We start from the raw sequence: 25,784 nt of genomic DNA on the forward strand, positions 1-25,784 counted from the left end.
TGGGGAAGGGAATCACAAGCTATTGCAGAGATGTGGACTGTAGGTGTCCTCTTTTGAGATGGGAGCAGTTAGCATGGCCATGGGCATCTGAGGGCAGGCAGCTGCAGTGGACGAAGGAATGTCCTCCTTGGGATTTAACAGCATCCCACATTCAAAAGAGGCAAAACCACTTATTTCCTACTAAAGGATCCCAGCAGGTAGAAGAATCAGCAGACACAAGCCTACATACTTTCACTCGCAGGATTTATTTTCGTTTGTGAAACTGAAAGCTTTAAGCCATAACAAAAGGAGAAAAAAGAAAGCAGATTTTTTTTTTTCATTTTTGGATCAGGCTAGTTAATGGTGAGCTTCTTGGTAATATCTTTTCTCCAACCTATGGCTTTTTGAAATTATTGCCCAGTCACTGCTGTAAAAAAAGTATAGAAAATAGAAATGTTAAATTTTAACTTAATAAAACTAATTTTACTATGTATCTATGTAGGTATAGAATTTCATTGGTATAATAAGACACTGGTTATACTGTCACAATCTATGCCTGTTCCATAAAATTTGTAAATCCATTTCCTTTTCCTGAATCCTTTGTTCTAGCCATATTAAAATTATATTATAAATTGGTATTTATAAAATATCTTACATACACAGGCCCCAAGCTTCATCTGGGTGAAATAAAATTACAAACAAGGAAAACAGAGAGGATAATAGTGGAAATGAAAATATGTGAAGAAATAAATAATAATGATGATTAATTGGTCTATTTTGGTCTACAGAGGAGGAGTACTTCCATGAGTTCTCTGTGCATATCCAACAGGTGTCCCACATATACATGTTCAAAACAGAACTCACACTTCTGTTGGAAGTGATCTCAAAACACAGGTGACATAAGCAAACACAAGTTCCCCTGCACATCATCCTTCCAACACCAAAGTGCTGCTAGCCTACTCTACAATATGTGTTCAGTAAAACCTGTCTTTATCATTTGTCAGAAATGTTTTAATTTTCATAATTCTTTGTAGAATAACAAATATATCCATCCAAATATATCCATCACTCACCACTTAATCAACTCTACCTCTATCTCACTAAATTTTTTGATCTCTTCTCTTCCAAACCTGCCTTTGTGGCATCTTTCCTGTGTATTCCAGACTCTCCTAGCTGTTTCCCTCATCTCCAGTGCTGGCTGAATCTGACTGAATTCTCCCCTGCTTCATTCCAGCAAACTATATCATGTTAAATCCCTCAAGTACTACTTCAAAAATTTTTTCGCATGTTCCCAGTCACATATAAGAAAATGTAAAACCTAACCAGTGCACACAAGACAATTGCCTTGGCTCATTATTACCTATGTAGATTTTATGTTCATACATTTTAAAATGTACTAAGAGCACAAATTTAGAAACAGGTCTGGGTTTACATTTTAGCCTTCCTATCTTCCTGCTTTATATAAATAAACATTATTTATGTACTTTTTCTTACTCTATATCCAAGCTGTCAATTCATTCTGTTAGTTCATCTTAAAAATTGGTTCCTAAAACCGTTTTTTTACTATTGCTGGTCTGAGGTACCATCCTGTTTTCTCTTGGGTTAAAAACTCTACTAACTGGTTTCTCCACTTTTACTCTTTGTTCTTGTTACTTTAAACTCTGCCCCAGATAAACTGACATCACTGTTATTTAGCAAACATTCCTGACTTTTTTTCCTTCATTGGCTCTTTCCTGAGTTTGCAAAGCTCCTTCCCAGTTATATGCAAGTATAGCTCTGCCAGCTGAATCCCTGTGTAAGACAGCATTGAATTATTGGAGAAAAGGTAAAGCTCTATCTTTAACTCTGGGAAAGGCTGGATGTCTGCTTTCACATTTTGCCAAGATAAGGGCAGTGAAGTTGATGATCATCTATTTAAATTTTTTAAAAAAGGAAACTTGAGACCTTGTATCTGAGGTGTCTCTCTGACTCCATTACTGCCTGCACTCTCTCTTGCTTTGCTGTATCCTTTGCATTAAAATAAAAGTCTCATGTGAGATGACCATATGAGTCCATGAGATGTTCTTTGAAACATCTAAACTGGGTAAATATTTTCACCTCCTTCAATTCTTTGCTTACATATCACTTGCTCAATAGGACCTTCTTAGTCAACCATATTTTTAAAAATTGCTACCAAATTCCTTCATCAACATCAACTCTTCCAATTATCCCTACTGCCCTAATCTTTCCCATCTGACTAATGACTTCCAAACCACTATATAATCAATTTATGAAATGTGTTTTTTTATGGACTGACTGCCTAACCCATTATTTGAACATTTTAAGGCAAAACCTTAATGTAACCATCATGTATGAGTAGCAGGAGAAAGCTGTGAAAAACAAGAAAAAAATATCACCCAAAGCAACATAGTGAATTTATAATTTAAGAGTTGGAAGAAATCAGAGAAATCACAAGATAGTTTATAGCTCTAGAAGAAAATAAGTGAAGTTGGGTGGTGGTGATTAGTTCTTGGGAAGGTTATCCAGCATGAGGATGAGACTGTGATTGGAGGATTTGAGAAGAAGATAGTGAGCCAAGTGCCAAAATTCTCACCTGAGATTTAGATTTTAATTGAGTAATCAAAGAAGTAGAGATTGGTCTAGTCAGAAATAAGACTAATTTACATTCTGCTTAGGAGTTATAAATGTGTTCTCTGGTAGAGGATGAGGAAACAGATACATTGATTTAACTCTCAAAGTCTGATATGGAGGAATGGCATGCAATTTATTGGATGAACACTGTTCTCATTCTTGGTTGACTATTTTGCATTTACTCGAAATGGTAGATCTCATATCATGATTTCTTTATGTATGTGAGTTAAAATTTGAAAACTATATGCAGATGCCTACTTTATTCCATCTTGGAGTATATAATTGTCTTTCTGCCTTGGAGAGTACATGTAGCATTTTCTTTGACATCTAATATGTCCTCATTAAATGTACATTTCATTATTCATCTCTATTTATGTAATAGCCTATATGTATCAAAATTGTGGAGTTTTTAGTTTAAACCAGGCGCCCTCAAACTACGGCCCACGGGCCACATGTGGGTGTTTTTGCCGTTTTGTTTTTTGTACTTCAAAATAAGATATGTGCAGTGTGCATAGGAATTTGTTCATAGTTTTTTTTTAAACTATAGTCCGGCCCTCCAACCGTCTGAGGGACAGTGAACTGGCCCCCTGTTTAAAAAGTTTGAGGACCCCTGGTTTAAACCCTTGAGTCTGATTGTCTTAAACTCCAACTCCAAAACTTACTAAAATTCTATACACATGGGGAATTATTTAAATTCTTTTGTCTCTTTTCTCATTTATGAAACAAGAATAAACATAACTATGGAATTTTAGTGAGGAAGAAATGTAAATATTTGGAAATAATCCATATAAGTCTACCAATTAGCACATTAACTGAATAAGCAGGATACATGATAATTCATAACTATTTTAAGAATATTTTTAAATCTCTTCAAAGTCATTCCTTTTTCAAAAAGAAAAATGTTTGACAAATCACTGACGAATACTGGTTAACATTAACTACTTCTGAACATTATAAAACAAAATTTGAATTAGCTTTTGTTTTAGTATAAAATACTGGCAACTAGGAATGATGGTGGTGAAACATGGAAAAATATGTCTCATACTTAGATATTGTAAAGATTAAAGGAGGAACCAAGATGGCGGCATAGTTAAACAACTAATCTGCTGCCTCACACAACAATTTCAAAAATACAACTAAAAGACAAAAACGTCTACCACCCAGAACCACGGGAAAGCTGGCTGAGTGGAAGATTTACAACTAAGAAGAGAAAGAAGCACAATCGCTGAAAAGCTGAGGTACGGAGGCACGTGACTCGGGCCGGCGGCGGGCGGCTGGGTGCGCGGCTTTTCTTCAACCCGCAGGGAGACAAGCTCCCGATCGCTCTGAAATCCAGTTTCTGGGGACACTCGGGGGACCCAGGCACCTACGGGGAGAAGCTGGACTCTCGGCCATCGGGTCGGAAAGTGAGAGTGACTTTTTTGCAGTGGTGCGCCCAGCAATCATTGTTTACTGCGCTGGAGCGCAGGGCGCAGGGACTTGGAAACGTGGAAAGGCAGAGACGGCTGACGGCAGCCATCGCCGTTGGCCACGCCCCAGCCTAGTGACGCCCTGAGACCCCACCCAGCCCTGAGGCCCCGCCCTGAGGCCCTGCCCCGCACATTCTACAAACCCGCCCAGGCTCCACACAGCGGCTTTTGCATATAAATGGCCTGTTCTGGAGCAGCTTAACCAACTGCAGCTCCAGTCAGACTAATCCAAAACCGCCCAAGCAAAGGAGGAGAAAACTAGCCCTTGCTGTAGCTCCTGCTGGGGGACACACAGTACACAAGGGTACACCAAGAGTGTCCACCTCAAGTAACTGGGAGGCTGACCCGTTGAACCAATAGGTCACCTAGTACACAAAACTACCCTACCAACTTAGGGAAGCAGAGAATATGAGAAGGCAAGGAAACAGATCACAAACCAAAGAAATGGAGGAGAACAAGCGACTGGACATAGAGTTCAAAACCACGGTTATAAGGTTTTTCAAGAATTTCTTGGAAAAGGCCGATAAATTCCATGAGGACCAACTAGAAATTAAACATACACTGACTGAGATAAAAAATATTATACAGAGACCCAAAAGCAGACTAGAGGATTGCAAGAAACAACTCAAAGATTTGGAATGCAAAGAGGCCAAGGACACTCCTCCAGAGAAGCATGAAGAGAAGAGAATTCAGAAAGTTGAAGATAGTGTAAGAAGCCTCTGGGACAACTTCAAGCGAACCAACATCAGAATTATGGGGGTACCAGAAGAAGAGAGAGAGCAAGATGCTGAAAACCTATTTGAAGAAATAATGAACGAAAACTTCCCCCACCTGATGAAAGAAATAGACTTACAAGTCCAGGAAGCGCACAGAACCCCAAACAAAAGGAATCCAAAGAGGACCACACCAAGACACATCATAATTAAAATGCCAAGAGCAAAAGACAAAGAGAGAATCTTACAAGCAGCAAGAGAAAAACAGTTAGTTACCTACAAGGGAGCTCCCATACGATTATCAGCTAATTTCTCAACAGAAACCATGCAGGCCAGACGGGAGTGGCAAGAAATATTCAAAGTGATGAATAGCAGGAACCTACAACCAAGACTACTCTACCCAGCAAAGTTATCATTCAGAATTGAAGGGCAGATAAAGAGCTTCACAGATAAGAAAAAGCTAAAGGAGTTCATCACCACCAAACCAGCATTATATGAAATGCTGAAAGGTATTCTTTAAAAAGAGGAAAAAGAAGAAGAAAGATAAAAATTATGAACAACAAATACATATCTATCAACAAGTGAATCTAAAAGTCAAGTGAATTAAAAATCTGAGGAACAGAATAAACTGGTGAACTTAATAGAATCAGGCATAGAATGGGAGTGGATTGATAATTCTCAGGGGGAAAGGGGTGTCTGTGTGGGGAGTATGGGAAGAGACTGGACAAAAATCATACACCTATGGATAAGGACAGCGGGGGGGGGGGGGGGGAAAGGGAAGAGGGGGGGGTAGGAACTGGGTGGTGGGGAGATATGTGGGGAAAAAGGAGAAACAATTGTAATCTGAACAATAAAGATTCATTAAAAAAAAAATAAAAAATAAAAAAAATTTAAGTATAAAAAAAAAATAAAATAAAATAAAAAATAAATAAATAGATATTGTAAAGATTAAAGAAAGTATCTCAGCAATGATATTTTGTCAATAGTTTGATTCCTTCATTTCACCTTTAATTCTGTGTATGTTGTGTAGCTGTTACTACTGCTGTTTTCTCATATTGACCTGTATAAAATAAATAATATTAGTTTTAGGTTTGGAAACATTTCAATCGTAAGCAAAATCAAGAACAGTAACAAAGCTATATTTGTACTAATTACTCAAACAATGTATGCCAAGATCCACTTTGCTTCCCATATTCCAGCCAGTGATCCTATCTATTCTATCATCTATCTGTCTATCTATCTATTATCTATCTATCTATCTATCTATCTATCTATCTATCTATCTATCTAAATATATGAAGAGGTAATATGCAAATTGTCCATTACAGTGTCACAGTAATGACCATGGGTGGGCGGGGCTGCACGTGGTGAGCAACTGGTCACCAGGAGATGCAAGGAGCACCTCTAGGTCCGCCCCTCCCCCCTTGCTCCTCCAGGCAGCGGCTCCCTCCCACCTTCCATGGAATTGCATGGGTCTTTCCTGGCTCTCGCAGAAGTGGCGCGGCTTCCTCCCGGCTCCCACGGGTGCCAGCGGCTCCCTCCCGGTTCCCACCTCCTGTGGAAACGGGCATGGCTCCCTCCTGCCAGCTCTCTTGGAAGCAGCTCGGCTCCTGGCGGCTCGCTGTGGCTCCCACTGGCCCCCATGGAAGCGGCAGGTGGCCTACTGCACTCAATATCGCACGATGGGCCACTAATGTTTAATATTTGGTCTTTCTAATGTTAATCTAACTACGTATCCTTGCAACCCTGAAGCTCCTTAGTGTTGCTCTAAAACTTAGACTGTCAAGACCAGTTTTAGTTATAACATCTGTTTTAAAAGTCAGGTTTCCAGCAACTATTCAGATTTGTCCAAGATGTCTTAAGCAAGAGCACAAGAAGATTTATGCCAGGTAGTCATTCAAGTAAATTTATAATAGTTTGTTGATTGTGTAAATGTCTACATAAATCAGGCAGAATACTACATTGAATTTGATTAGTTGCTGCTAAGTTGTTTATAAATAAAATTAACTAACTTGAGAGATAAAGGTGTTGAAACCTTTTTCTATAATTATTTTATTTATTTCTCCAAAATTAAGAAGGAGCACAGCCAGTGTTCCTCAGTTGGTTGAGCATCACTGATACACCAAAAGATCACCTGCTCAATTCCTGGTTAGGGCACTTGCCAAGATTTCCAGGTCCTCCCAGGTCGGGGTGTGTGTGTGTGGCAACTAATCAATGTTTCTCTCTCACACATCTCTGTTTCGCTCAATCTCTCTCTCTCTCTCTCCTTCTAGTCTCCTCTTTCTCTGGAATCAATAAAAACATATTTTAAAACAAGAAAGAATGAGAATCATTGTGCTTTAGCATGGAATAAAGAGACCCACTTGTTTATCTTTCATGCTGCATTCTCATTTTTCAATATTTCCTAAGAAAATTGTGGCTGTATTGCTGCTACTGTTACAGAATAAAGTTGTACAATTACCTTCATTCCAACTTTAGAAACACATGAGCAATATTAATTATCTGTAAAATGGGTAGTATCCTGTGTTCTCTCCCTCATTCTTTGCTATCTTATGTTTTTCTTACCTTCTACATATTCTGTTCACAAACTGGCTTCCCTATCTCTATTAATCTGAATGTGGGGTTTCTTGGGAAATAAAGAAAACCTCTTTGAAAGCATTGAGGATTTACTGAGTAGCTTTAGTTTTTTTCTGGACCTCTATGCACCTGAAGAATACCTACCTACCTACAATCTGAAAAAACAAATTACATACTAAGACTCAGTATTTATACACATCAATCCAATCCATCCAAGAATTCCTACTTGTAATATTCTCAGTTACATTTGAATTATTACCAAAATGCATTTCAATATAAATATAAGAAATAATAATTTTACTTACCCTTCACTTATTGTTTCCTCTCCTTTCCAAAATTTCATTTTATTCCGCTTAAGAGCAATGATGGCAATTAAAATAAGGAGGGGTAGACAAATGAAGAAACTGATCAAGAGGCCTTTTTTATGAGGAGAAGCATGTCGTTTTTTTATTGGCAAGTTTATAACATTTCCTGAAAAAATGAGAGTACCTCTTAACATTTTCAAAAATAATATTTAAAGCATAATACAATTTTGATTTATAAAAACTTGTGATTCCAATTGTATAGTCATGGAATGAATGAATTTAAAAGTGTTAAAGTGTTTTTCCAGTATTCTGTGACTATGCCACAAAGTGCATTATATATTTATGTCATTCAATATGTATCAATACCATTTAAAGGAAGATAAACAACCCAATCAAAAAATTGGGATCGGACCTAAATAGATACTTTTTGAAAGAGGACATAAGGAAGGCCACGAGATACATGAAAACATGCTCAAAGTCACTAATCATCCGAGAGATGCAAATCAAAACAACAATGAGGTACCATCTCACACCTGTCAGAATGGCTATCATCAACAAATCAACAAACGACAAGTGATGGCGAGGATGCGGAGAAAAAAGGAACCCTCATGCACTGCTAGTAGGAATGCAGACTGGTGCAGCCACTATGGAAAACAGTATGGAGTGTCCTCAGAAAACTAAAAATGGAACTCCCATTTGACCCAGTAATCGCACTTCTAGGAATATATCCCAAGAAACTAGAAATATCAATCAGAAAGTATATATGCACCTCTATGTTCATGGCAGCACAATTTACAATAGCTAGGATTTGGACACAGCCTAAGTGCCCATCAGCAGATGAGTGGATTAAAAAACAGCGGTACATCTACACAGTAGAATACTACACTGCCGTAAAAAAGGAGTTCTTACTATTTGCAACAGCATGGATGGAACTTGAGACCATTTTGCTAAGCAAAATGAGCCAGTCAGAGAAAGATAAATATCACATGAACTCACTCATTTATGGAATATAATGAACAACATAAACTAATGAACAAAAACAGGACCAGAGACAGAAAATCATTGATCAGACCACCAAACCTCAGAGGGAAGGTAGGGGAGGGTGGGGGTAAGGGGGAAAGATCAACCATAGGACTTGTATGCATGCATAGTGGTATAAGCATAAACAATGGACACAGACACCAGAGGGGTGAGGCATGAGTGAGGGGATGTTAAGCTATGGAGGGATAAGGACACCTATGTAATACCTTGATCAATCAATAAATAAATAAATGAAAAGAAAAAATTTAAAAATTAAAAATTACAAAAAAATAATAATTTTATATATACTCTTTATTTGTGTTCTATATACTCATGTTTTTATCATATTCCCATCTATGAACTGCTGCTTCAAACACATTAAATTGATATTATTACCTAATATGTTCTTTCATTTAAAATACAGAGCAAACAAAAGAACTTTTAAAAAATGATTTAATGAAAAATTATTGATATAACTGAATGTTGTAACTGAATTAATAATAGTAACTGAATTAATAATAGTAAACTAGATTAAATTTCCATAATATCTGTATAAAATGATATTATTCTAATTTTGATTATATTAAGTAGAAAAATAGATATTCTAGGTGATATGATACATTACAGAAAAAAAATTTAAATCTTTGGAAACTTGGTTCAATTTAACAAAAGAAATAATCCAGACAACTAAAATACATAAAATTAAGTAATCAGAATTACCACTGACATTCTGTGATAATTAAATGTTAACTGTGATAATATTAGATGTAAATAAAATTAATGCCACACCCTGCCAAAAGGGAAAAGTTCAATAACTTAGAAACATAATCCAATTACATATTGATAAGAAGTGACTTAACAGAAATAAAGTGATTCACAATGTTTCCAAATTATTAGGAAATAAATTGAAAAATACATGCAAAAATATTGAAATCATGCAAAAATGCTGCAGTCTTACATTATGGGAGAACTCAGTAATTTTAAAACTTTCCTTTTCCTGCTTCCTCCATCAGAAAAGGTCAATTCTCCATTAGTCCATCTTCACTCACAATATCATATTGGAAGTGGATCTTTCTTCTCATGTACTAAAGGCTGATTAAAGAAATTTCACCTATTTATTGGATTGAGAGATATCCATTACCCTAAAAGGTAGGGCTTCCACTTTAGCTCTGATGAAATCTTTTCATTAAATGGTGCTGGACTAACCCTCTTATAATAAAAACTAGAGGCCCAGTGCACAAAATTTGTGCTTGGGGGTGGTCACCTGAGCCTAGCCTGAACCCTCTACATTCTGGAACCCCTTGGCAGATGTCCGACTTCTGGTTTAGGCCTGATCCCCAGTAGTTGAACATCCCTCTCATAACCGTGGACTGCTGGCTCCTAATCGCTCACCTGACTGCCTGCCTGGTCGTCCCCAACTGCCCCCCCGCTGGCCTAGTTGCCCCTCACTGCCCCCCCCCCCCGCTGGCCTGGTTGCCCCAACTGCACCCCCCTGCCAGCCTGGTCACCCCTAACTGCCCCCCCCCCCACACTGACCTGGTCTACTCTTACTGGCCCCCCTGCTAATCTGGTTGCCTCCAACTGCTCCCCTCTGCCAGTCTGGTCACCCCTAACTGCCCTACCCTGCCAGTCTTGTCACCACCAAATGCCCCCTTCTGCTGGCCTGGTCACCCCGCATGGCTCCCCCACCCCCAGCCGGTATGGTTGCCCCATGTAGCTTGCTGTTCAGTCATTTCATCGTCCCTCACTAACTCCCCTGCTGGCCTGGTAGCCCATGCAGCCTGCTTGTTTAGTCATTTGGTCATCCCTCACTAATCCCCCTGCCAGCCTGGTCACCCCCAACTTCTCCCCCACCCCCGTTGACCTGGTCACCCCTCATGGCACCCCCGCCAGCCTGGTCGCCCCATGCAGCCTGCTGTTCAGTTGTTTGGTCATCCCTCACTAACACCCCTGCTGGCCTGGTCTTAGGCAGCCATCTTGTAAGTGCATGAGGGTCAATTTGTATATTACCTCTTTATTACATAGGATATAAAATAAGAAAATCTACATGAGGAAAGTGATTTTTGGAAATCAACAGAACATGCCAAACTATAATATCAGAAGTAAGGAAAATACGATGCTGACTTTATGAAAATTCTACTCTACTTATGGAGAATTTGCTGACATCAGCAGAGAATTGGAGTCCTAGGCAAAGTGCAGCACTTCAGTGAGTTAAGGAGGCAAAGCACAGAGCTCACAGCAGCAGAAATGGCTGGAACTGCAGGGTGCAGCACAGGTATTCTGTAAATTAGGGACCCAGAAATGTTGTGATAGCCTCCCAGGGGTCCTTAGTGAAGGTCTAATCTGAAGCTAATCAAAGGCAGCTCTTACTGGCTTGAGATTGAAAATGAGATACCAGAGCTTGAGCATTGCTGGAAAAAGAGCACTAAGAAAATCCCGGAGAGAAACCAAGATGGCGGCATAAGGTATACACCTGTACGTGCTGCCTCTCACAACAACACAAAAACTACGAATAAAAGACAAAACATCTATCACCCAGAACCACGGGATAGCTGGCTGAGTGGAAGCTCTACAACTAGAAGGAAAAATAAAAGAGCACTGAGACGTGCACAAGCACGGAAAAGCTGAGGTACGCAGGCGCACGAATTGAGCTGGTGGTTGGCGACTGGGTGCGCTGTTTCTTTCAACCCAAAGGGAGACACAGCTCCCCATTACTCTGAACTCCAGTTTCTGGTGAGACTCTGGGGACCCAGACCCCTACGGGGAGAAGCTGGACTGTCTGCCTTTGGGTCAGAAAGTGAGGGTGGCTTTCTTGCAGAGCTGCGCTCAGGAATCATTGTTTACTGCGCTGGGGCGCAGGACGCGGGGACTTGAAAACGAGGAGACACAGAGACGGCTGACTGGCAGCCATCGCTATTTTCCACGCCCTAGCCTGAGACTAGGGCGTGACTCCCTGAGACCCCGCCCTGTCCAATTTACAAACCCACCCAAACTGGGCGCATGGGCTTTTGCATATAAATGGCCTGCCCTATCGCAGCTTAAGCTAACGAACTGCAGCTCTGGTCAGACCAGGAGAAATCTGTAGACCTCATTATAGCTCCTGCTGGGTGGCCTCAGACAGTAGCTGACCTGCATGCCATTGGAGATCCAGATGCCAGTGTTACCTAGTGGTCAGTGTGAGACACAGATTTCAACTTCTCACATCCATAAGTGACACATTCAAGAGGCAGACTCAGTGAGCACCAAAGCCCCACTGAAACAATTCCTGCTCCATAAGGGTGTCTCCAGCACAGCAGTTCTTCCATTATAGACACAGTGGGTCCTCACAGCCAGTTGGCCTGGAGGTCAATTCCTCCCAGTATATCAACAGCAATCAAGGCTTAACTACAACAAGACTGTGCAATCAGCTACAAAGGGGTGCACCTCAGGTGATTGGGGAGGCTGAATCATTGGGCCCTATAGGTCACCTACCACACAAAGCCACTCCATCAACACAGGGAAGCATTTATTATTTAAAACATTTTTAAGTGTACAGTCAGTGGCATTAAGCACATTAACATTGTTGTAAATCCATCACCAACATAAAACTCTTCTTATACTCTCAAACTGAAACTCTTTTACCCTTTAACTTGCTATTAACTTGCCATTTTTCCCTCCCCACAGCCCTGAAAACTATCATTTTACTTTCTATGAATTTGACCACTCTAAGTGCCACAGGAATGCAGAATCATTCAGTACCATATCCAGAATGTGACTGGTTTGTTAAATTAGCAAAAGGTCTTCAAGTTCCATTCAGTTTACAGCCTGTGCCAGGATTTTATTTCTTTATAAGCTAGTTAATATTCCATTGTATGAACATAACACATTTTGTTTCCCCATTTAACTGTCAGTGGGCATTTTGGAGTTTTTACCAATTGTCTATCCTACCTAATAATAGACAAATATGCAAATTGACTGCACCTTCGCTATGCCCAAGCCACGCCCACCAGCCAAGCCACACCCACCAACCAATCAGGACGACTATGCAAATTACCCAACCAAGATGGCGGCTAATTTACATATCAAGACAGCGTAGAAAGAAGCCAAGAGCTGCAGAAGGGAGCAAAGAGCTGTGGAGAAGCAAGCAAGCCAGGGGGAGGAGAAGGGAGGAGCGGAGGTGGGGCCGGGGGAGAAGGAAGGAGAGGGGGTGGGCTGGTGGAGAAGGCAGGGCGGGGGAGAAAGGAGGAGCGGAGGCGGGGCCAGGGGAGAAGGGAAAAGCAGGCGGGCTGGCGAAGAAGGCAGGGCAGGATAGAGTGCAGCAGGAAACCCTATTGCAGGATTTTTCCTGCAACGGGAATGCTAGTTGTGAATAATACTGTTATGAACATGACTGTGCAAATATCTGTTTGAGACCATGCTTTCTATGCATTGTGCCATATAGCTCTCTATGGAATTGCAGAATAATATGGTAATTCTATGTATAGACTTTTAAGGAACCACTATACTATTTTCTACAGAGGCTGCATCATTTTACATTCCACCACAGTGCATAGGGGCTCCAATTTCTTCACATTCTCATCAACACTTGATATTTTCTCAATTTTTTTGATAGCAGTCATCCTACTAATTGTTAATTAGTATCTTGTACATTTGACCACAATTCCTTAACAATGAGTGATGTTGAGCATCTTTTCATGTACTTATTGATCATGTGGGTATCTTCTTTGGAGAAATGTTTATTCAAGTCCTTTACCCATTTGTTAATTGGGCTATTTTCTTGTTGTTGAGTTGTAGGAGTTCTTTACATATTATGGATATTAAGTTTTCTTCAGATATAATTTGCAAACATTTTCTAACATAGCATGGACAATCTTTTTCACTTTGTTGATAATGTTCTTTGCTAGAAAACAGTTTTTAATTATTATGTTTTCAAAATTTTCTACTTCTGTTTTCTGTATTTTTGGTGCCATACCCAAGAAATAATTACAAAACCCAATGTTTTTAATATTTCCCTGGTTTTCTTCTGAGAAATTTAACAGCTTAGCTTTCACATTTAATTTCGGATCCATTTGTAGTTAATTTTGGCATATGGTTTTAGTAAACATCCAAGTGTATTCTTTTTCTTTTTTTTTTTTTTTTTTTCAGAAAAATCCTAGTTTATATAGTCTGACTTCCTTAACATGAAGTTCTTGTTCTTTTTTAAAAATTTCTTTATTAAGGTATTACATATGTGTCCTCATCCCTCCATTAACCCTCCAAACCCCCCTCCACTCATGCCCTAATCTCCCTGGTGTTCGTGTCCATTGGTTAGGCTTATATTCATGCATACAAGACCTTTGGTTGATCTCTCCTCCTTTCCCCCACCCTCCCTTATCTTTCCTCTGAAGTTTGGCAGTCTGATTGATGCTTCTCTGTCTCTGAATCTGTTTTTGTTCATCAGTTTATGTTGTTCATTATATTCCACAAATGAGTGAGATCATGTGGTATTTATCTTTCTCTCACTGGCTTATTGCACTTAGCATAATGCTCTCCAGTTCCATTCAGGCTGTTGAAAATGGTCAGAACTCCTTTTTTACTGAGTGTAGTATTCTATTGTGTAGATATAACACAGTTTTCTAATCCACTCATCAGCTGATAGGCACTTAGGCTGTTTCCAAATCTTAGCTATGGTAAATTGTGCTGCTATGAACATAGGGGTACATATATCCTTTCTGATTGGTGTTTCTAGTTTCTTGGGATATATTCCTAGAAGTGGGATCACTGGATCAAATGGAAGTTCCATTTTTAGTTTTTTGAGGAAACTCCATACTGTTCTCCACAGTGGCTGCACCAGTCTGCATTCCCACCAGCAGTGCAAAAGAGTTCCTTTTCCTACGCATTCTCGCCAACACTTGTTGTTTGTTGATTTGTTGATGATAGCCATTCTCACAGGTGTGAGATGATACTGCATTGTTGTTTTGATTTGCATCTCTCAGATAATTAGTGACTTTGAGCATGTTTTCATATGTCTCTTGGCCTTCCTTTTGTCCTCCTTCGAAAAGTGTTTATTTAGGTCCTTTGCCCATTTTTTTATTAGATTGTGTATCTTCCTTTTGTTAAGTTGTATGAGTTCCCTGTAAATATTGGAGATTAAATCCTTAACAGTGATGACATTGGCCAATATGTTCTCCCATGCAGTGGGCTTTCTTGTTGTTTTGTTGATGGTTTCTTTTGCTGTGCAGAAGCTTTTTATTTTGATGTAGTCCCATATGTTTATTTTCTCTTTAGTTTTCATTGCCCTAGGAGCAGTATCGGTGAAGAAGTTCCTTCAGCATATGTCTGAGATTTCGCTGTCTGTGGATTCCTCTAGTATTTTTATGGTTTCCCATTTTATGTTTAAGTCCATTATCCATTTTGAGTTTATTTTTGTGTATGTGTAAGTTGGTGGTTGGGTTTCTTTTTTTTTTTTTTTGCAGGTATCTGTCCAATTTTCCCAACACCAATTGTTGAAGAGACTGTCTTGACTCCATTTTATGTTCATGCCTCCTTTGTCAAATATTACTTTGGCATAGCAGTTTGGGTTGATTTCTGAGTTCTCTATTCTATTCCATTGATCTATATGTCTGTTCTTGTGCCAGTACGAGGCTGTTTTAAAAACAGTGGCTCTATAATACAGCTTGATATCTGGTATTGAGATCCCAACTACTTTTTTCTTCTTTCTAAGGATTGCTGCAGCTATTCGGGGTCTTTTTTTATTCCAGATGAATTTTTGGAAAGTTCATTGTAGGTCTGTGAAATATGCAGTTGGTATTTTAATGCGGATTGCATTGAATCTGTAAATTGCTTTGGGTAGTATAGACATTTTGATGATGTTGATTCTACCAATCTATGAACAGGGTATGTTCTTCCATCTGTTTATGTCTTCTTCTATCTCTTTTTTCAGTGTCCTGTAGTTTTCCGCGTATAGGTCTTTTACCTCCTTAGTTAAGTTTATTCCTAGGTATCTTAATTTTTTTGGTGCAATGGTAAGTGGGAATTGCTTTTCTGGTCTCTCTTTCTATAAGTTCACTATTGGTGTAAAGAAAGGTCATAGATTTCTTGGCATTAATTTTGTATCCTGCTACATTGCCAAATTCATTTATTAAGTCTAAATAATTTTTTGATGGAGTCTTTAGGGTTTTCTACGTACAATATCATGTCATCTGCGAATAAGGACAGTTTTACTTCTTCTTTTCCAATTCGGATGCCTTTTATTTCTTCTTCTTGTCTGATTGCAATGGCTAGTACTTCCAGTACTATGTTGAACAGGAGTGGCGAGAGTGGGCATCCCTGTCTTGTTCCTGTTCTTAGGGGAAATGGTTTTAGTTTTTGTCCATTGAGTATGATATTGTCTGTTGGTTTTTCATATATGGCTTTTATTATGTTGAGGTATGATCCTTCTATTCCCACCTTGCTGAGAGTTTTTATCAAAAATGGTGCTGTATTTTGTCAAATGCTTTTCCTACGTCAATTGAAATGATTATTTGATTTTTATCTCTTGATTTTTTTATGTTATGTATCATGTTTATTGATTTGCGGATATTGTACCATCCTTGCATCCCCAGGATAAATTCTGCTTGGTCATGGAGTATGATCTTTCTGATGTATTGCTGGATCTGATTTGCTAGAATTTTGTTGAGGATTTTGGCATCTATGTTCATGAGGGATATTGGCCTATAATTCTCTTTCATTGTGTTGTCTTTATCTGGTTTTGGTATTAGGGTGATGCTGGCTTCATAGAATGAGCTTGGAAGTGTTCCTTCCTCTTGAATTTTTTGTAATAGTCTGAGGAGGATAGGTTTTAGTTCTTCCTTGAATGTTTGGTAAAACTCCCCTGTGAAGCCATCTGGCCTTGGGCTTTTGTTTGCTGGGAGCTTTTTGATGACTGCTTCAATTTCATCCATAGTTATAAGCCTATTGAAATTTTTAGAATCTTCCTGATTGAGTTTTGGAAGGTTGTATTTTTCTAGAAATATGTCCATTTCCTCCAGGCTATCTAGTTTGTTGGAGTAGAGTTGTTTATAGTATTTTTTAATGATCCTTTGTATTTCTATGGGGTCTGTTGTTATTCCGCCTCTCTCATTTCTGATTTTGTTTATTTGAGTCCTCTCTCTTTGCTTCTTGGTGAGCCTGTCTAGAAGTTCATCAATCTTGTTTATCCTTTCAAAGAACCAGCTCTTGGTTTCATTGATCTTTGTATTGATTTTTTTGGGTCTTTATGTCATTTATTTCTGTTCTGATCTTTATTATCTCCTTCCTTCTGCTCATTCTGGGCTTTTCTTGATGCTCTCTTTCTAATTCTTTGAGTTGTAGAGTTAGATGATTTACTACCATTTTTTCTTGCTTTTAGAGGTAGGCCTGCAGAGCTATGAACTTCCCTCTCTGGACTGCATTCATTATGTTCCATAGAATTTGAATTGTTGTGTTTTTGTTGTCATTAGTTTCCTGGATGCTTTTAATTTCTTCTTTGATCTCATTGGTAATCCAGTCATTGTTTAATAGCATGCTATTCAGCTTCTAAGTGTTTGAGATTTTTGAATTATTTTTATTGTAGTTTATTTCTAATTTTATGGTATTGTGGTCTGAGAAGATGCTTGGTATGATTTCAATCTTCTTGAATTTGGGGAGACTTTGTGTGTGACCCAATATGTGGTCTATTTTTGAAAATGTCCCATGTGCACTTGAGAAGAACATATATTCTGTGGCTTTGGGATGCAATGTTCTGAAGATGTCAGTTAAGTCCACCTGATCTAGTGAGTCATTTAAGATTTCTGTGTCTTTGCTGATTTTTTGTCTAGAGGATTTATCCAGTGATGTCAGTGGTGTATTAAAGTCCCCTACTATGATTGTATTTTTTACAATCTCTCCCTTGATATCTTCCAGGAGTTTTGTTATGTATTTGGGTGCTCCTGCATTGGGTGCATATATGTTTATGAGGGCTGCCAGAAGGACAAGTTGTATCGATCCCTTTAATATCATGAAGTGGCCTTCCTTATCTCTTGCTATGGCCTTCACTTTGAGTTCTATTTTGTCAGATATAAGTATTGCTACACCAGCTTTTTTTTTTTTCATTTCCATTTGCCTGAAAGGTATTTTTCCATCCCTTCACTTTCAATCTGTGTGAGTACCTTGTTCTGAGGTGGGTCTCTTGTACACAGCATATAAATGGGTCGTGTTTTTTTATCCATTCAGCCACTCGATGTCTTTTGATTGGAGCATTTAGTCTGTTTATATTTAAAGTTATTACTGAAAGGCACTTGTTTGTAGTCATATCTATTTTTGTGTCTGTGTTCCTTCTTACCTTTTTATTTCTTCTTTTTACCATATTCCCTTTAGCATTTCTTGCATTGCTGGTTTGGTGGTAATAAACTCCCTTAGCCTTTTTTTGTCTGCGAAGCTCCTGATTTCCCCTTCAATTTTGAATGATAACCTTGCTGGATAGAGTATTCTTGGATTCAGTCCTTTGCTTTGCAACACTTTGTACACCTCATTCCATTCCCTTCTAGCTTGATGTGTTTCTGTTGATAAATCATTTGATAATCTGATGGGGGCTCCTTTATAGGTAACCCTCTGTCTCTTTCTTGTCGCCTTTAAGATTCTCTCTTTGTCATTAATATTTGCCATTGAAATTATGACATGTCTTGGTGTGGATCTTTTGAGATTGATCCTGCTTGGGACTCTCTGTACTTGTGTAACTTTTTTTTCCCCCATATCCAGGAAGTTTTCTGTCATTATTTCTTCAAATAGATTTTCTAATCCTTTCTGCTCTTCTTGTCCTCTGGCAGCTCTATTATACATATGTTACTTCATTTCATGTTGTCCCAAAACTCTCTTAGGTTTTCCTCCTGCTTTTTAATTTTTTTCTCCAGTTGCTGTTCAGATTGGGCTTGTTTCTGTACCTGATCTTCTAACTCACTAATTCAGCCCTCTGCTTCTTCTAGTCTACTGTTTAAACTTTCCAGTAGCTATATCACTTTTCATTTGATTGTAGCTATATCACTTTTCATTTCTTTGATTGTAGCTATATCACTTTGATTGTAGCTATAACACTTTTGATTGTAGCTATATCACTTTTCATTTCTTCCTGATTCTTGCATAGGTTGTTGATTTTCTCATCTATCCAATGTATGAATTGCACAACCATTACTCTGAATTCTTTTTTGGTCATGTTGCATGCTTCAATTTCACTAATTTATTTTCTTGGCGAATCCTCATGTTCTTTCCTCTGGAGATTGTGTTGTCTCCCCATTCTGAGTATCACCAAAAGGTTCAGACTTTGAGTTGCATGGACCTGGGCTGTGTGCAGTGGGAGCTCTGCACCATCCGAGTGTCACTGAAGTGCTCCGACACTAGGACGTGTGGCTACCGTGGGTTGGTGGGAACCAGACTCGCCCAGGATCAGTGTTAACAGCATTCAGTGTGGTCTCGTGTGCGCACCTAGAATCATGGACCCCGCCTGCACTGCGCTGTTGGTGTGTGCCGAAAATGAGTCTCCTAGCATGTGCCAGGAGTCAGAGTTTCCCTGTGTCTGCACCAAAAATCTAGTATCATATTCTCTGTTGCCTCATGCGGCTTCTCACTGAGATTCAAGGTCCCCGTGTGCGCATGCACCAAGAATTGGAGTCACTGGCTCTTATTGTGAATGCGCGGTAAGACAGGAATCCCAGGCACACACGGTAAGAAACAGAGTGAAGTAAGTGGTGCTCAGTGATGCCTCTTGCCTGGAGAATCTGGGTCCTGGTCACCATGGTGGACTAGGTTGCACAGTAGCACTGTGGCGTGTCTGCACTGCAGAAAACAGACTTCTGTGTGCGCTTGTCCAGAATCAAAGTTAAGTGGCACTGCCACCCTGCGTGGGCTTCCAGTTTGGTTGCCCGACTGTGTTGTGGGGAGCAGATTCCAGTCTTTGTGTGCATGCTCCCAAGCTCAAATTCCCATAGGGGCACTGAGGACCAAGCAAGGGGTGGGTCTATCAGTTACTATGGCACTATCCACGATCCTGCAGGGAGGAGGATAGGCTCTTTGACTCACAGAAATCTGCGGCCATGAAGTCTGGATTCTTGTTGTCTGTTGGTCTGAAGCTGTGGTGGCAGTTCTCTGTCCCCAATGGCTGCAGGGTCCTATTTGTGTCTGAGACGCAACTGGGTGGTCCTGAGGCCAGGATGCTAGTCTTAAGCAGTTCTGTTTCTCAAGATGGTGTGGTCTCTGTGCCAGCACTGGCCGCCCAGAAGTGTCCACTTTGTGTGTGGGGCTCCGTTGTCTAAGACTGCCTGGATTGGCAGCCCCTTGGAGGACCTGCAGAATCTAACTGTCCCTAGCTCACACACACACCACACACGTCTACACTCTCCTCTATGGTTCCCTCACTCTCTCCCTACCTTCCTGCCGATTGCCATCTTCTTCTCCTTCCCCAAGTGTATTCTTTTGCTTGTTGATATCTGCTATCCCATTACCATTTGCTGAAAAGGCTGTCCTTTCCCGCATTGAGTGGTCATAGCATCATTATGGAAAATCATTAGACCACATAAGTGAGAATTTATGTCTGGTCTCACAAATTTATTCCATTAAAAATTGAAGTTTTCTGATTTTGTTGGCTAAAATAATATGTCAACTTCCAAGAAGGTACAAAACAGCCATGGGGTCCATATCAATCTTTTTATGTTAGCTTCTATTGAACACAACTGGCAATTCCGACATTTTATTTTACTACTCATAGTGATAAAGAAAGGGATATTGATGGAGGAAAGTATTTTATAATCTGTAATCAGACAAATGCAGAAAAAAACCGCAGAACAGACTTTTTTTGCTAAAAAGTATATGCAGATGCCAAATTAACATATTAAATAAATTTAACATCATTACCTCCTCAGGAAGTGCAAAAACAACAATGATATATTATTATACACCTACTTGAATGGCTTAAAAAATAGTTGGTGAGGATACAAAAACAGGATCATTCATGTATATATGTATATACATATTGACGTTGAGGTTTTTATTATTCTTCACAGAATAAAACATTTTTCAAGATTATTAATTGTACCTTTTCTAATTATCATTTATGTAAGTGTCAAATGGTCAGCAACTCTGGAATAGTTTGGCAGTCACTTTTAAAACTATAAAAGGCTTACCATCAACCCATCAATTTCACTCCTGGGCATGTTTCCCAAAGAATTAAAAATTTACTTTTATTCAGAATTTTCCACATGAATATTCATTGCAGATCTAATCATGATACCTAAAGCTAAATATTGGCAACCAACCAAATGTCCTTCATGGGTGAATAAATAAATAAATAAATTTTGATACCCCCATTGAAAGAAATACCAATTATCAATAAAAAATGAAGTATTCATATATGCAACAACTATATTCAGTTCATGAAATTTATGCAAGAGAAAAAAAGTCAATCTTAAGTAGACACAAATTGTATGAAAGCATTTATATAACATTCATGAAATGAAGTAATTAGAAACAGAGACGTTCAGGGATTGCCAGGAGTTAGGAAAGGAGGAAAGAAGAGATCAGTGTAGCTGTAAAAAGGACTAATATTAGTTTAGTGATAATACATGTAGTGATGATACAGTTCTGCATCTCAATTGTGGTGATGACTACACCAATTTTAACGTGTGGCAAAATTGCACAGAACTAAATACACACACAGGTTCAACCACAAAACACAAACACATGCACAAATGAGTGCATATACATTGGTAGATTGAAAAAGGTCTATGTATTTTATCAATGTCCACTTCCAGGTTTTGATATTGTACTATAGTACTGTGACATGTTTCCAGTCATGGAGGCTGACTGAGGGGGTACACTTCCATCTACATTTCTTTGCAATTCATTGTGAATCTAAAATTATTTCAACATAAAAAGTTAAATAAAAACCCAATAGGATATTAGTGCATATCTAAAACTGACAGAGCAAAGTTGAACAAAACAAAGAAAAAACAATATCTAAGTCCTTGTGAAGTGAGGGCTATCTGTGCAGAGAAACTGGATCTCTCATCAATGAATGGGAGAAGGATTATGGTACAGCCACTTTTGAAAATGTTTCTTATAAAATTAAAAGTGCACTTACTAAAATAAGTACATCTAGTAAATGGCCCAGCAATATTATCCCTAAGTGTTTACCCATCAAAAATAGACAACATATGCATATTCAACATGTACAGTATATTCTATATATTATGGATATGTATACAAAAATCTTACATGCACATATATGTCATATTTATTCTCTATTTGTAAAACTTTGAAAAAACATAAGTAACCTTCAAAGAGTGAATTGATAAGAAAACTACAGAACATCTTTTCCATAGAAGGCTATTTTAAAAATAAATGATTCAAATTTATGACAACAGAAATGAATCAGAAATGCATATGACATCATGAAAAAGAGAAATATCTGAAACAGAGAACAGGTAATTTCTTTCCAGGAATTAACAGTAGGAGATGACTGCAAAAGGGAAGTCAGCGGATTGGGGTGATAAGTCTATTGTGTATCATGATGACAGCTAATAGGAAAACAAGTCTGCTCATTTTTTTCTGTACCCATAGAATTGTATACCACAGAGACAATATGCTAAAGTGTGTAAATTTTAAAGCCAAATATGTATAATAAAAATAAATATTAAAAAAAGATAATGGCTAGTATTTTTTTTTAATTTCCAAGAATATATCAAGCTATAGATTCAAGAATCTCAGCCAATCCAAGAAGGATAAATTCAAAGAAAAACACATCTTGGTAAATCATAGTGAAACTGAAAAACCAAAAATAGAAAGTAAGTCTGAAACTCAGACAAATTATTTAAAAAATCATTATATTATTGAGATGTATGAGAAGAATGACAGCGGTATTCTCATCAGAAAATGGAAGGCAGGGAACAATGTGATTATATCTTTGAACATCCGAGAGAAACAACTCTCAATGTAGAAATCTACTTCCAGTGAAAATACCCTTCACAAATTTAGACATTATAAAAACACTTTAAGACAAAGACTGCAAGATAGACACAAAAAGAGGAATACAAAAGGAAGTTTTTCAGACTGAAAGGAAATGACCAGTTGAAAACTGTTAATGAGCTGGAAGAGTTGAAAAGCCCTAGAGAACAGTAAATCTGTGGGCAAATGTAAATATTTGTATTAAAAATATTTAATAATCTGTCACCTACCTAATGCAAATAATAATGTATTGTCAGTGTTATCAATAATATATAAATAAAATATATAACAACAAAAGTGCCAATGGTGAAAAGACATTAATGGAAATAAACCCTTCTGAGATTTATATATTTTGAAGAAAAATCAAATACACTACATTTTCTTATGAATGTTCACCAAATAAATGGAAAAATGTTTTATACTATCTACTATTCATATGCTATGGTTATGAAACATTTTATTATTTTTAACTTTCTCTAGTATAGTTAACTTTAAAAATGCAACTTAGTTTTGAACTAGCACATTATAATAGCTAATTCTTGGTATATAAACTACATACTAAAACTATCACCTATTCTATAATTCAATAACACCAATCTAGAAAACTCTGCTGTATAAATAGAACTGTTTGAGTAACCATGGTTAATTTCGGGAGAAACCTATTGAAATGTATACTTCTAGATTTGAATTATAAGTGTATACAACATTTTGATTAAAAGTATGATTTAGAGTTAGCTGCACTGGGTGGGTAATAGAGTAGCCACGATGGCTATTTAAATTTAAATTCAATAAAGTAAAATAAAATGGAAAGTTTAGCTACTTATTTGCACTATCCACATGCCAGGTGCTCAACAGCCACATCAATGGTGGAGATGTAGAACATTTATTTTTTTAAAATATATTTTTATTCATTTCAGAGAGGAAGAGAAAGATAGAAGCATCAATGATGAGAAACATTGATCTGCTGCCTCCGGATGCCCCCTACTGGGGATCAAGCTCCCAACCCGGGCATGTGCCCTTGACCAGAATCTAACCCAGGACCCTTCAGTCTGCAGGCAGACACTCAATCCACTGAGTCTAATCAGCTAGGATGAGATGTAGAACATTGCTGTACATGCAGAAAGTTCTGTTGGAGCACACTGATCAAAATACTAACCCTTGGGGAGAATCCAAAACCCATCATCGATACTTCCTCCTGGTGATGACGGTGTTTCCACACATTTTGGAGGAGAATATCCCAAATCACAATGGCAATTAAAGTTAGTATTGCAAACCTAAAACAAAACCAAAGGAAGAATAAGAATACTAAATGTGCAATAAAAAATTAAATGCTATATTAGTCATTATTCTTCAATGCATATTGTGAAAGTATTAAATTTAGCATAGTAAGGAAGTGTTTATTTTAATGTGGAAATAATTTCTAAAATGAAATTTTACAAAATATATGTCCATGCAATATCTTTCTTTTTCTTTTTTAAAAAAATATATTTTTATTGATTTCAGAGAGTAAGGGAGGAGAGAGATAGAAACATCAATGATGAGAGAGAACCACTGATTGGCTGCCTCCCGCACGCCCCCTACTGAGGATCAGGCCTACAACCCAGGTATGTGCCCCTGACCGGAATCGAAACCGGGACCCTTCAGTCCCCAGGCTGATGCTCTATCCACTGAGCAAAACCAGCCAGGGCAATATCTTTCATAAAACAGATTTCCTATTAATTGTCTCTTGTATTTGAAAATACAAGTAGATAACATTTTTGACACAGCTGAAATAACTTTCTAGAAATTATGAGGCTAGATGTTATAAAATTGTGGAAGTTTAAATTTATTATGAATTGTGTTAGATAAAAAATAGCTGTGAGAAGGGCAAACATTTACCAACAACTTTATGGACAAACTCAAGGAAGAATTTGCTTAAACAGACACAAATATAAAAAGTATTTTGCTAGAAAATATCTATAAATGTGAGCTGGGACATGAATTGAAAGGAGGGTCAGAAGTAGACGAGGGAATCTAGAAGTAGTTGCATGCAAAAATTCAATTAAAATTAAATAAAGAAGGAAAGGAACATAAAAGAAATGTAAATAATACACATTTAAGTTATTTGGGAGAAAATTTTCAATCAGGACACATAAAAAGGTCATTTTTTTCATGAATTATTACAGTATAAAATATGAAGGATCAATATGGCAGAAGACACTAGTCACAAATTTAAAACCAAAGGCATGCTTGAAAACCTTCCAAAGTTTCCAAAACTTCTATAACCCAATAGATAATGTCACAATGGATGGGAAAATAGAAATGCAAATGGTAAATATGAGTATACATACAGAGTAAAGAACTGTATCATTAATTATTAAATAAATGCAAATTAGCAATGGATTTACCATGTTAGAAGAGATTGAAAAACTGAGAGAAACTGGTGTGGACAGAATTAGAGGAAATGCACCTTTTTGTACAAGATAACTGGAAGCAAAAACTGATACACTGTTTCTTGAAGACAACATAATATTACTGAAAAGTTTAATGGGGCATACATTTGACCCATCAGATATTATTGATAACAAGTTAAGAAATCAGATATGCATGCAAAAATGAATCTACAACAATGTCCATTGAACCACTATTTATAATAGTTAAGTTAAAATTAGCAATATACCAAAGTCCAATAGTGAATGACTTAAAATATATAGTGGAACAGACATACAAACAACAAATTGAAGCCATTAAAGTGCATAAAAGATTGGAATACACAAAACATCCTGCTCTCACTCAAAAAATATTAGACTACTAGAGGCCCAGTGCACTGATTTGTGCACATTGAAAGGAAATTAATTAGAAAAAATATTTTAGAGGCCAGGGAGGAACCGCAGGAGGGCTCTAGGGAGTGTCCGCCTAGCCTCACCCAGTCCTGAACAGCCAGACCCCAGCAGCAAGCTACCCTACCAGTAGGAGCATCTGCCTCCTGGTGGTCAGTGCACGTCATAGCGAATGGTTGAATGATTGAACAAACGGTTGGAAACTTAGCACATTAGGCTTTTATTATATAAGATAAATATTATGTGTAATAAAAATATATTGTGCATGGTGACATATATATTATAACATACACTCAATTATAAACAATTTTATATGTATATATA

At 38.0% G+C, this 25,784-nt stretch overlaps 1 protein-coding gene across 2 annotated transcripts in view; it reads right to left on the reverse strand.

Moving 5' to 3' along the window:
* Positions 1–226: 226 nt before the first annotated feature.
* LOC114232389 (A disintegrin and metallopeptidase domain 3-like) overlaps positions 227–25,784 on the reverse strand; it is a 109,333-nt gene continuing 83,775 nt past the window's right edge. For both annotated transcript variants that reach the window (XM_054720029.1, XM_054720030.1), the window contains 4 exons: positions 23,798–23,915; positions 7,675–7,840; positions 5,798–5,852; positions 227–406 (listed from right to left, as the gene is read on the reverse strand). In XM_054720029.1, coding sequence (XP_054576004.1) covers positions 5,843–5,852; positions 7,675–7,840; positions 23,798–23,915 — 294 coding nt within the window. In that variant the 3' untranslated portion in view covers positions 227–406; positions 5,798–5,842. The remainder of the gene's footprint in view (positions 407–5,797; positions 5,853–7,674; positions 7,841–23,797; positions 23,916–25,784) is intronic.

Source organism: Eptesicus fuscus, chromosome 8, assembly GCF_027574615.1.
Source record: "Eptesicus fuscus isolate TK198812 chromosome 8, DD_ASM_mEF_20220401, whole genome shotgun sequence".
Lineage (NCBI taxonomy): Eukaryota > Metazoa > Chordata > Mammalia > Chiroptera > Vespertilionidae > Eptesicus > Eptesicus fuscus.